General features: G+C 39.2%; 2 protein-coding genes across 10 annotated transcripts; one reads left to right on the top strand and one right to left on the bottom strand.

The window, feature by feature from the left end:
• LOC103460315 (Fc receptor-like protein 5) lies at window positions 1-1646 on the bottom strand. Of its 2 annotated transcripts, XM_008402417.2 has the most exons (7): window positions 1582-1644; window positions 1386-1421; window positions 946-1203; window positions 624-872; window positions 525-554; window positions 271-441; window positions 1-153 (listed from the first exon to the last, which is right to left on the bottom strand). In XM_008402417.2, exons 1-7 carry the CDS (start codon window positions 1610-1612, stop codon window positions 107-109), a joined length of 822 nt encoding a protein of 273 aa, XP_008400639.2. In that variant the 5' UTR covers window positions 1613-1644; the 3' UTR covers window positions 1-106. The 2 variants fall into 2 exon arrangements, with proteins under 2 accessions (XP_008400639.2, XP_017158730.1); XM_017303241.1 differs by having other exon boundaries at window positions 525-872; window positions 1582-1646.
• Window positions 1647-3888: 2242 nt separating this feature from the next.
• Window positions 3889-7881, top strand: LOC103460292 (cell surface A33 antigen-like). 8 transcript variants are annotated; one of them, XR_532897.2, is made up of 5 exons: window positions 4170-4221; window positions 4843-4869; window positions 5367-5437; window positions 5960-6322; window positions 7015-7881. XR_532897.2 is itself a non-coding variant. In XM_008402397.2 (3 exons), the coding sequence occupies exons 1-3, from the start codon at window positions 4803-4805 to the stop codon at window positions 7182-7184; spliced, it is 600 nt and encodes a 199-aa protein (XP_008400619.1). In that variant the 5' UTR covers window positions 4239-4802; the 3' UTR covers window positions 7185-7881. The 8 variants fall into 8 exon arrangements, 1 of the variants encoding a protein (XP_008400619.1); XR_001776268.1 differs by lacking the exons at window positions 4843-4869; window positions 5367-5437 and adding an exon at window positions 3889-3996 and having other exon boundaries at window positions 4122-4221; XR_532896.2 differs by lacking the exon at window positions 4843-4869 and having other exon boundaries at window positions 4183-4221.
• Window positions 7882-11166: the final 3285 nt, after the last annotated feature.

The following is an 11166-nucleotide window of genomic DNA, read 5'->3' as shown; positions in this document are numbered from 1 at the left end:
CTGAGGGATGTTAAGATGCTTTAATGTTTTAGTCCCATTACAGATAAATCTATGGATATAATGATTCAGGCACTGTGGTGAAAACATGATGATGTAATAACTCAGATCATCCAGTGGAGGAAATCATAACCACTGAGTTGTGCAGATGGTCTCCTGCAGGTTTAATAAGGAAAGATTAGATACATGATAGGTTTTTAAATGTCAGAGAGCAAATTTATTAAGTAATTAATTGGTTAATGAATGAAGTGAGTGATTTATTCAAAGTGTTACCTTTATCTTTGTGTCGATATAAAGACACCAGGAGCAGAGTGGAGATGAAGTACGGAGAAAACACGACCAGGTGGATGAAAACCTGAAGACCGACAGAGGAAGAGGAGGAGGAGGAGGAGTTTGAAGAGGAAGCAGCTGATGATGATGATGAGAACAGATTCATAGATGAAGCTGCTGGATGACATGGAAGGAGAATTAAACTCAGTCAGGAGACGGAGGATGAAATCAGTGACACTAAAGCTCCTCAGACTTACTGCTGGGTGGAGAGGAGGTGATGGGTTTCTCTGAAATAGAGTTAATATTTGTTACCATGGTGATACAAGTTAAAACCAAAATCCAGAGAAGCTGCTGACCTTTGACCCAGATCCAGCTGGATGGAGACTCTCCATCCTGACTGCTGATGCTGCACTGGTAGAGGCCTTCATCAGAGCTGGAGACATGGAGGAGGGTCATGTGACCTGATGGTCCATCACCAATGAAGGAGCCATCTTTATAGAAAGCAGCTGGGAGGTTGTGGGCTGGACTCTTTGCTCTGCAGCTCAGAGTGACGTCATCTCCCTCCATCACAGGGAGGACAGGACTCTGCAGGATCACTGATCCACCTCAACACAGAGACAAACTACAGCATTTCATCCATTTCCACACAGCAACACTAACTCCACAGTCTGATCTTACCAGAGACAGAGAGCTGGATGCTGCTGCTGCTGCTGGGGGAGGATCCAGATGTGGACTCACACCAGTACACACCAGAGTCATGTTTAAACAAGTAGCTGATTTCACAGGTAGAACCAGCAGCTTCTCCCCATCCATCTCCACACTGAGTCCTGGTTCCTTCAGTCGTGTTTCTCGTCACAGTTCCTCCAGCAGAGCACATCAGAGTCATTGATTCTCTCATGAAGAACTGAGATCTGCTGGGACTCACAGTCAGAGCAGCTAGAAGGAAAAACTTTTTGTTACTAAGGGTTGTCAAAGATCTATAGTTATGCATAAAACAGTCAACACGTGTTTCTTGAAGCTGAGAAACTGAAATGCTTATTGTACAAAGCATAGAGCAGCATAGGATTATTTTGACTATCAACAAAACTGAATGATTGTAAAACAGGAAATAAACCAACCTTGGTTTGTTCTGCCGCACAGCACTGAGGTTAGAACTAAACCAAGAAAAACAACATTTTGAAAATGGGAAATAAATACTTTATTTCTCACATAACGGTAAAAGTATTTTTAATGATAAATGTGTGGTTTTTCATCACTGTCTTGTTTCATCGGTTCTCTGTAGACTCCAAATGCACAGAAAGAATCTTTACTTACAGAGCAGAAATCTGACAGATGTTTCCTTCATCGCACGTCTCAGAGGTCTGATAGAGAAGTTCAGACTCTTCCTCTGAGGCTGAAGTGCTGCAGGAACAGAAAGAGTCTTCACCCACCCACAGTGATCGCATCACTTCCTCTTTGGTTTGGTCTGCTGTTTTATGGAGCCTGTCATAGCATGGGGTTGCCTCTTATTGTCCACCTCTGATTGGACTCTTTTTTTGTTACAACTTTAATGGTAAATGAACTATAGATAAACTCAAACAATGCATGCATCAAAACATGTTTTCTATTTTATGTGTTGGTGTTTCAAGCTTAATAGACAATTATAAAGAAAATATTGCTCATTGTTTTTATGTTGTCGTATTTTTGTACCGTCAGGCAAACATTGTAAATAAGAAATTGTTCTTAGTGTGAAAGAAAAAATGTACTAATTTACTAAATACCCACTCCCAAAAATGAGGGGCAGTTTAAGACAAAAACTCTGTTCTCTCTCTCACACACCACTACAGACTCATACATACACACTTACAAGACTAACAATGAAATGTATACTATTAAATAACACACATGCACACACATACCATTTAAAGCATACAGACATACATGAAATGTGTGTGTGTGTGTGTGAACTAATAGATGGACAGAAGGGAGACTGAAAGGATTGGTGATTATAATCACATTCTCTTCTTTCTTTCTTTTCCATCTCAGACTCTTGATGCCTTTTTGAGTCCAAGTCCAACGGAGTCCTTCAAACTTGATTTTGAGACATAGTGGAACAAACCATTACCATCAAAAAGTACTTTTCAACTGCTTATATAGAATAAATTATATATATACTTTTTTTGTCCCACAATTTTGTGCAAGTGACAGGCAATCATAGCAAATAGACACAAATATAGAATATAAAGCACGTAAAAACAGAACAAATGATAAAAATACTGCACAGTAAAGGTGGCATTTCAACATAAATGCAATGCAGGTATAAAAAATAGCATACTGTGTAAAAGAACTTAGTTGGTTCTTTTAAAAATGTACAATGTGCACGTGTATTTCAGCATTAAAAACAGACTATTTATAGTAAGTGACAACAAAAACATTGCAACAACATAAATGTGCAGAATAGAAATGTCATTCAGAATGAGTAAAGCAATATAAATACCAGTACATATATATAAACGTTATAAGTTTGTTGGGAGCAGTGATGGTTTTAGAGTCCAACAGCTGCTGGGAGGAAGAATCTGCATAAAGCTCCTTTGTGCATTTAGGATGCAGCAGTCTGTCCCTGAAGGAGCTCTGCAGTTCAGTAACAGATCCATGTATGGAGGGGGATGATGTCCATCAGTGATGTTTTTGTAGTTAGAGTCCTTCTGTCTGTCTGCACAAAGCTGGTCTTCCTGATGACTTGACTTACCTGCTTTTTTATTAACACGCTTTACACATTTTTATTTACATTGTCTGATTGCTACAACTTTAATGGTTGCCCTCACCCCAACCATTCCCCCATCCTGCAGCCTCTACTGTTACTATGCTGACTCTTTCTGGGTGAAACATCCAATGTACGCCCCTATAAAAAAAAGCCTGTGTTTAGACAGGGATTTTGGGTTTTCATGAGCTGTATGCCAAAATCATCAGTATTAAAACAATAAAAGATCTGAAATATTTCAGGTGGTGTGCAATGAATCTAAAATGTATGACAGTTTAATTTATATCATTACATTATGGAAAATAATGAACTTTATCACAATATGCTAATTTTTTGAGAAGGACCTGTATATATTTACTGTTTTGGAGCTAGTTTTACAGTGACAATAAATTCTAATTCCAAAGAACAGGAAGAGCTGCTGCATCTGTTCAAAACTTATCAAGGATTCACATTCCTGTTCTGTTGTTTCAGTTCTGATCTGTCAGAGCAACAGTAGTAAGCTGTGTTAACTTTTTATTAATTTTGTCAGAGTTGGATAATCTAGAGTTTTTAGGTTAACGCTTAAAAAACTGAAAAAAGGAAAAGAGAAGAGTGGGAACTATTTCCCAGCATGCTTAGCGGCATGTTTAATCAGTTAAGACAAGAAAAGTGATCAATTTAACCTCTGCTGCAGAAAGAGGAGAAGAGTAAATAATGGGTTTATTAAAAGCATGTGTCCACAGCACAGCCGTCCAGCTCCAGGCCTGGAGGGCCTCCTGTAACTTTTAGATGTGTCTCAACTTCAACACACCTGAGTCAAATAATGAGGTCCTTAGCAGGACTCTGGAGAACCTGCCTGAACAGAGGAGGTGATTCAGCTGTTGGATTCAAGTGTGTTGGACCAGGGAGACATTAAGAGTTACAGGACACCAGCCCTGCAGGACCAGGACTGGACACATCTGGACTAGAATGAGCTCTGGGGATTTTCCACTGCACGACCAAAGCACACAGTGAGCTACAGCTCATTCAGTCTGTTGACATTTGATTCGCACGAACAGGGTGGGGCGTTTCTCAGAAACGTAGTCGTTTCTGAGAAACAAAAGCAAAGTCTGTTTCCTCGGCCTGCTTCTTCTAGCTCAGACTGCACACCGGACAGATATTCCCCCTCTGAGCTTCGTCGCACTGTTCATCCAGTGGAATGTGGCTTGTCAAACTCTGAGAAGCATTCAGTCGAGGTGAGTTTGATGTATTGCTGTGAAATATTTCAAACAAAGCTACTAGTTATGCCATTTTATTGTTGGCATTAGTTTCTGTTTTTTGGATTTTATAATTTTTTTAAAATCTATGTTAAATAGATGTATGAGCTTTATGTGCACAGAGGGAACATGAGGAGCTCTGCTCAGTGTAGATCAGGTTACATGAATACATTAAATATTTGGAGACTTTTGGAATGATTGGGAAAACATCCATAGGTCTGGTACTTTGATGGAACATGTAAAGTTGGTGAGTCTGCTTCAGATTCATCAGGGTTTCCCAAACCTGGTCTTCAAGGCACGCCGACCTGCATGTTTTAGATGTTCCTCTGCTTCAACACCCCCATTCAGATGATTACAATTCAGTAAACTCTGGGATGGTCTGTCCTCAGTAGTTTTGTGTGCTGGGACGCCCTTTACAGTCAGGAAATGCTACTTCATCTTGGAACAGCCTCTGGGAGGAGTTAGAGACACGAGACTTTTTTTCAAATGATCTCAGGCTATTAAACTGTCACTGACCAGTGGATCTGTATGTCACTACGGCTCCAGTTATTTCTGCCAGTATGACTGTTTTCCATCTGATATTGACTTATTTTCTACTAGAATCTGCTTCTCCACTGAAGCGTACCGGTGAGTCTCTGCTGCCTTTTCTGTTTTTCATCTTAGAAAAAGTTTGAGTATCAGCATCCGACTTTTTTGTGATCATCAAACTTGACTTAATGTTGCCATGATATTTGAGCTTTCTGTTGAAAAACATGAGAAGGTAATAAAATGTTGAGGTATGGTCTCTGTGCCATCGCAGATTATAATTAATAAATAATAGTTAGAAACTGCTGAAGTTACATTTGTCTGGCATTCATGATTTATTCAACAATACACAACCCTGGTTTTTCATTATTATGATTGGGTGACTTGAGAGCTGGTTTCATTTGGAGTTGATAGTAATACTGTAGTGATGATAAGCGGCTGTGCAGGTTGCGACCTGAATTACGTCACACAGCTCATCTCCATGTCAATGTAGCGGCATTCTTTCAAGATGACTTCCTTGTCCCTAAAAATACTCTTGCTACTGCTGGTGAGTTGTTTTAACAGCAATAATGTGTTTTCATAAGAGGATCTATTTGCAGATTTATTTTATAATCACCTGAGCTGTTAATATTTCACACGCTGGCTGACCTGACCCTGGAACATGTCATATGTGAGTCACTCCTCCATACAAACTCTCCTGAGTTACAGTGGTTGTCTTTGAGTTTTCAAAGGTTTCTGTTCCTTTATTACTCTACAGATCTTGTCGCATTCTATTATTATTTTTTGCTTTAGAGGTGTTTCTGTATTTGGTTTGTAACTTTAGTCCTCGTTCAGCTTCATGTCATTCACCTTCCCTTTGCCTGCTCTCCATTTACCATTCGAGATCTTCTGGTTGTCTTGCCACTTTCACCTCAGCATAAAAGCTCTTCAGTTCTCACTAATCATCACTGGTTATCCTTGGGTCCAATAAAAACACTTCTGACAGGATAAAAACATAACAAATGATAAAATATAGCCAGTCCAATTACTAACGGCTAATACAACTGAACAAAAATCTACTTTGCAAAACGTAATGAATGGTTAGAAGGAGAATTTGTCTGGCTTGGACAGAGTCCAGACCTGTGTCCTCTCTGGTATCATGGTCTCTCACTGACCTCTGACCTCTCTGTTCGGTGTTTCCTCTCTCTCGCAGGTCAGACAAATGTGACAGCAGAACCAGGACAGAACATCACTCTGCCGTGTGGATCTGCCGGGGACAGAGGGGTCATCGCTGTGGAGTGGAGGAGAACTGATCTGGACTCGGATTATGTTCTTCTGTACAGAGATCAGCAGTTGGACCCAGAACACCAGCATCCATCTTACCAGAACCGGGTCGACCTGCAGAACAGACCAATTAAAGATGATCTGTCTCTGGTTCTGGAGAACGTGACTGCTGATGATGGAGGATCATATGAGTGTCGAATTCAGAGAGGAACAGACAGAGAGAAGCGATCTGTTCTGAGATCTGCTCCTGTCTGCACCGTCCACCTGGATGTAGCTCTGCCCCCTCCTCCAGGTGAGGCCAGTCTTAAGAGAACAGGGCCAAACTCGGCTCAGATGTTTCAAACATCACACTGATTTCTGCTCTAACTGCTGAAATGTGTTGGGATTGTAAGTATTGTGAGAATATTTTCTCCTCAACCACAACAATCCGACAGCTGCACTACATCCAATATTTTCCTTAAATACACATGAGGCAGGTCAATGTGAAACATTTCCATCCTAATCACATTGCAGCACAGGAAACGGAAACCTGCTGCTAAGTTTACTCAGAAATAATTCCCACTCCTAACTTTTTTTAATGCCAACATAAAACCCTGTTTATGCAACTCTTTGAGAAATGATAAAATTAACAAAGTTAAAACAACTTACTGCTGTAGGTTTATCTTTAACAAAGTCATCTTTCAGTCCAGAATCTAAAACTTTAACATTCATTGACTGATGGTGCAGAAGTGAGTAAACGCAACTGAATGTGGCTCAGATGTTTTACAGTGCAGAGATCATGCAGGGCCTTCTCTCCATCTAAATTAGTTTTCCTAAAACTTGTGACTTTAGAAATCTTTCCCTTCTGCTGCCTGGTGGCTCTCAGACCTTCTCAGATCAGATGTTTGTTTTTTTTTCTGTAGATGTTGAGTAGAAAACAGCTGCTATGAGATTAACTGATTATCTTCAGTCATGTCCTCATCATCCTCACTCCTTCATCTGCAGGAAACATGGATGGAAGCACAGACGAGTCAAAGGACCCACAAAGTCATCAACATCTTGGCCTGGTTTTTCCTGTCTTGACCACTGCTCTTATTATCGGAGGCTTGATGTGGAAAAGTCATGTTAAATCACTTCCTGTTAATGAAGCAGATGTGGAGGAAGGAAGACTCTAGAACATCTGGACCAGAGGTTAGAAACGACACAGTCCAAAGAGACGTTTTGGTCTTTATTCCTGGTGAACAAAATGTGTCTGGAAACTTGAAACCTGCCTTAAGCTCTTTGCTGTTTTATATAAACCTGCTGTAGAAAAGAGCATTGTAATTTATGCATAATTATGTTTCTAGATCTAAGATGAGTTTATTAACACCAAAGCACATGCAGAGCCTTCAGGAGCCAGAATGACTAGTTACTGGTTGTAAAGGTGTTGGCTTCATTAGACCAGCAGGTGGCGCAAAATCTGCGCCTGAAGTCCAGCTTAATGGTACAGGCCAAAGGTCAGAAGGGAATGACAATCAGGTCAGTGAGAATAATGGTACAAATCAAAAAGGGGAACACGGTCAGTTTACAGTCAGAGGTCATGATGCCTTCAGGAGCAGTAGGACAAAGGAAAGGGCAGCTTCAACGTGGTACTTGGCAGCAGTTTATCAGAATTAAAATATTTTCCTGGAAATGTTTTACATGTTTACCAGCTGCTTATGAAATGTCTTTATTAAAACTGAAATGATGTGGGTTTGAGTTGATATCAATTGGTTATTAATTTCCAGACAGTTTGAGCTTGAACACAACCAGAACATCATAATCTTTTTTTCTGTTTTGAAAACAGTTGTTTTTTTTTTGTTTTTTTTGTTCCCCCCCAACTGTAAAAGGAAAAATGTCAAACACTGAACTGGAAATAAACTAAATAAAAATGCTGCTTTGTCTTTCATCTTTTCTCTTTTCAATCTCATTAAAAGTAAAAATAACTTGGAAGTTATAACATGACTGTAAAATGTTAAACATTGAAATCTTGCACATTCATAACCAGTTATCTGGACGAGTTCATGTAAATCAGGGATTCTTGAGAATAGGGACAAAATGGATTTACATTTTCTCAAATTTTTATTTTATTCTCAACCTTATGTGTCCAAATATGACAAATAATGTTTTGGAAATGTAAAGATGCTAAGGTGCAGGCTCCCAGTTGCAACTGTTTTATTTTTATTTTTTAAATTGCATTGTTAATCGACCTGACCTAGAACTTTGTTACCATCTGACATAATTTTAATGACCCTCTTAGTGATTTTATTCAGTTTTACAGACAACCACATGACATTTTGTGGATGTAAATACAGTACAGACCAAAAGTTTGGACATACCTACTCATTCAATGAGTTTCCTTTATTTTTATGACTATTGACATTGTAGATTCACACTGAAGGCATCAAAACTATGAATTAACACATGTGGAAATATGTACTAAACAAAAAAGTGTAAAACAACTGAAAACATGTCTTATATTCTAGGTTCTTCAAAGTAGCCACCTTTTGCTGTGATTACTGCTTCGCACATACTCTGCATTCTCTTGATGAGTTTCAAGAGGTCGTCACCTGAAATGGTTTTCACTTCACAGGTTGTGCCCTGTCAGGTTAATAAGTGGGATTTCCTGCCTTATAAATGTGGTTGGGACCATCAGTTGTGTTGTGCAGAAGTCAGGTGGACACACAGCTGATGGTCCTACTGAACAGAGTGCTAGAATTTGTATTATGGCAAGAGAAAAGCAGCTGAGTAAAGAAAAACGAGTGGCCATCGTTACTTTAAGAAATGAAGGTCAGTCAGTCCGAAAAATTGGGAAACTTTGAAAGTGTCCCCATGTGCAGTTGCAAAAACCATCAAGTGGTACAAAGAAACTGGCTCACATGAGGAAAGGAAGACCAAGAGTCACCTCTGCTGCGGAGGATAAGTTCATCCGAGTCACCAGCCTCAGAAATGGCAGGTTAACAGCAGCTCAGATTAGAGACCAGGTCAATGCCACAGAGTTCTAGCAGCAGACACGTCTCTGAGGAAACTGTGTGAATCAGGCCTTCATGGTAGAATAGCTGCTAGGAAACCACTGCTAAGGACAGGAAACAAGCAGAAGAGACTTGTTTGGACTAAAGAACACAAGGAATGGACATTAGACCAGTGGAAATCTGTGCTTTGGTCTGATGAGTCCAAATTTGAGATCTTTGGTTCCAACCGCCGTGTCTTTGTGCGACGCAGAAAAGGTGAACGGATGGACTCTACATGCCTGGTTCCCACCGTGAAGCATGGAGGAGGAGGGGTGATGGTGTGGGGTGCTTTGAGGGTGACACTGTTGGGGATTTATTCAAAACTGAAGGTATACTGAACCAGCATGGCTACCACAGCATCTTGCAGCAGCATGCTATTCCATCCGGCTTGCGTTTAGTTGGACCATGATTTATTTTCCAACAGGACAATGACCCCAGGCTGTGTAAGGGCTATTTGACCAAGGAGGAGAGTGATGGGGGGCTGCAACACATGACCTGGCCTCCACAGTCACCGGACCTGAACCCAATCGAGATGGTTTGGGGTGAACTGGACCGCAGAGTGAAGGCAAAAGGGCCAACAAGTGCTACGCATCTCTGGGAACTCCTTCAGGACAGTTGGAAGACCATTTCAGGTGACGACCTCTTGAAGCTCATCAAGAGAATGCAGAGAGTGAGTGAAGCAGTAATCCAAGCAAAAGGTTGCTACTTTGAAGAACCTAGAATATAAGGCATGTTTTCAGTTGTTCCACACATTTTTATTTCCACATGTGTTAATTCATAGTTTTGTTGCCTTCAGTGTGAATCTACAATGTCAATAGTCATGAAAATGAAGGACACTGTGAATGTAAAGGTGTGTCCAAACTTTTGGTCTGTACTGTAAAAAGTTTCAGTTTTATTTGTGGCATATTTAGATTTTATATTTTGTGAAATGAACATTTATGAAAACTGAAATTAATCCTGATTCACCAGGAGGCAGAGAGAGAGCTTTATAGTCAAACTGTTTAAAATGAATTACCAAAGATTTACTCCTCCTGGAACCGACAAACAGACTTTAGGGAGAGTTTTCATATCTTTTATTAATGTTAGCCAGTATCAGAAAAATGAAGCTGTATTCATGTTTTCATTTGACACTGATAATCCCGTGTTGTTCCTCTGCCTTTAAGAAAATCTGAAGCAAAGTCAGAAGTGATACGTGGGACTAAAATAATGAGCACAGTTTCTGATCCAAATAAACTGTAAATAAAGCATCGATTCTGCTTCTGGTGTTTTATTCTGATAGAAAATATCAATTAATAACTTTAATTCTGTAGTTTTTTAATAAATGCAGCAAATATTAGAAATTAGGAACAGAAAACTGCAGGAGACCCCAAAGGATCTTCACTCAGTCCTTTGATGTTTTTATTCTCAGTTCAACGTTTATGAGCAGAAGAGACGGATTTTAATAACCGATGAAAGAACAAGAAAATGAAATACTGAGATAAAAAACCGCTCTGGAGACAACCGAGGACCTCTAGTGTTTAAAACAGGTAATTACATGTAAACGTAATTCATGAAATTCACAAGATAAACCAGAATATATGATCCGTTTATTTAGACTTTAATGTATTTAAATGTTTCTAAATAATCACATTCTAATAAGGTTTTCAAGGATTGTATTTTTAATATAAATCTTATAATCTGTATTTTTACTGTTTTATTATGAAATATGAAGGATATACTCAGATGAATGTTCATTTTATTGAATTTTAGAGTTAAATGTTTAGGTAATTTCTGCTCATTTATGATTATTATTATTGAGTGGTTATCATTCATGAAGGTGTTTTAATCAATGAAATGTTAATTATGTAATATTTTGTGACAAAGTGCAGCTGAAAATGTCGATGTTTTGATGTTTCTGCCAGCAGGTGGCGCTGTGTAGTTGGATTAGCAACACGTTATAATAATCCATAATAATCCAAATAATGTTTTCTTGTTCTCAGTAAAAACGTTTGTTTGTTTCTTAGAACCTCAGTTGGAAGTAAAACATGTTTTATAGATAAATAACGCAGCAGGTTTAGAGCAGGAGGTGATTTCAGAGCCTTGAATTAAATTATGATGAGAATCTGTTTCATTTTCTGCTGAGGATGAT

Source organism: Poecilia reticulata, unplaced genomic scaffold, assembly GCF_000633615.1.
Source record: "Poecilia reticulata strain Guanapo unplaced genomic scaffold, Guppy_female_1.0+MT scaffold_224, whole genome shotgun sequence".
NCBI lineage: Eukaryota > Metazoa > Chordata > Actinopteri > Cyprinodontiformes > Poeciliidae > Poecilia > Poecilia reticulata.
The sequence above is the reverse complement of the archived record's forward strand: the minus strand, read 5'-3'. Positions and strand labels throughout refer to the sequence as shown.

Bases quoted from the DNA above. Each gene is read 5' to 3' on its own strand.
- LOC103460315 (XM_017303241.1), bottom strand. From the start codon at position 1,612: ATGAAGGAAACATCTGTCAGATTTCTGCTCT. The intron at 1,204-1,385 runs GTTGGTTTATTT...TTTTCCTTCTAG, and splicing joins GTGCGGCAGAACAAACCAAG to CTGCTCTGACTGTGAGTCCC. The intron at 873-945 runs GTAAGATCAGAC...CTCTGTGTTGAG, and splicing joins CATCCAGCTCTCTGTCTCTG to GTGGATCAGTGATCCTGCAG.
- LOC103460292 (XM_008402397.2), top strand. From the start codon at position 4,803: ATGACTGTTTTCCATCTGATATTGACTTATTTTCTACTAGAATCTGCT. The intron at 4,870-5,959 runs GTGAGTCTCTGC...TCTCTCTCGCAG, and splicing joins TTCTCCACTGAAGCGTACCG to GTCAGACAAATGTGACAGCA. The intron at 6,323-7,014 runs GTGAGGCCAGTC...CTTCATCTGCAG, and splicing joins AGCTCTGCCCCCTCCTCCAG to GAAACATGGATGGAAGCACA.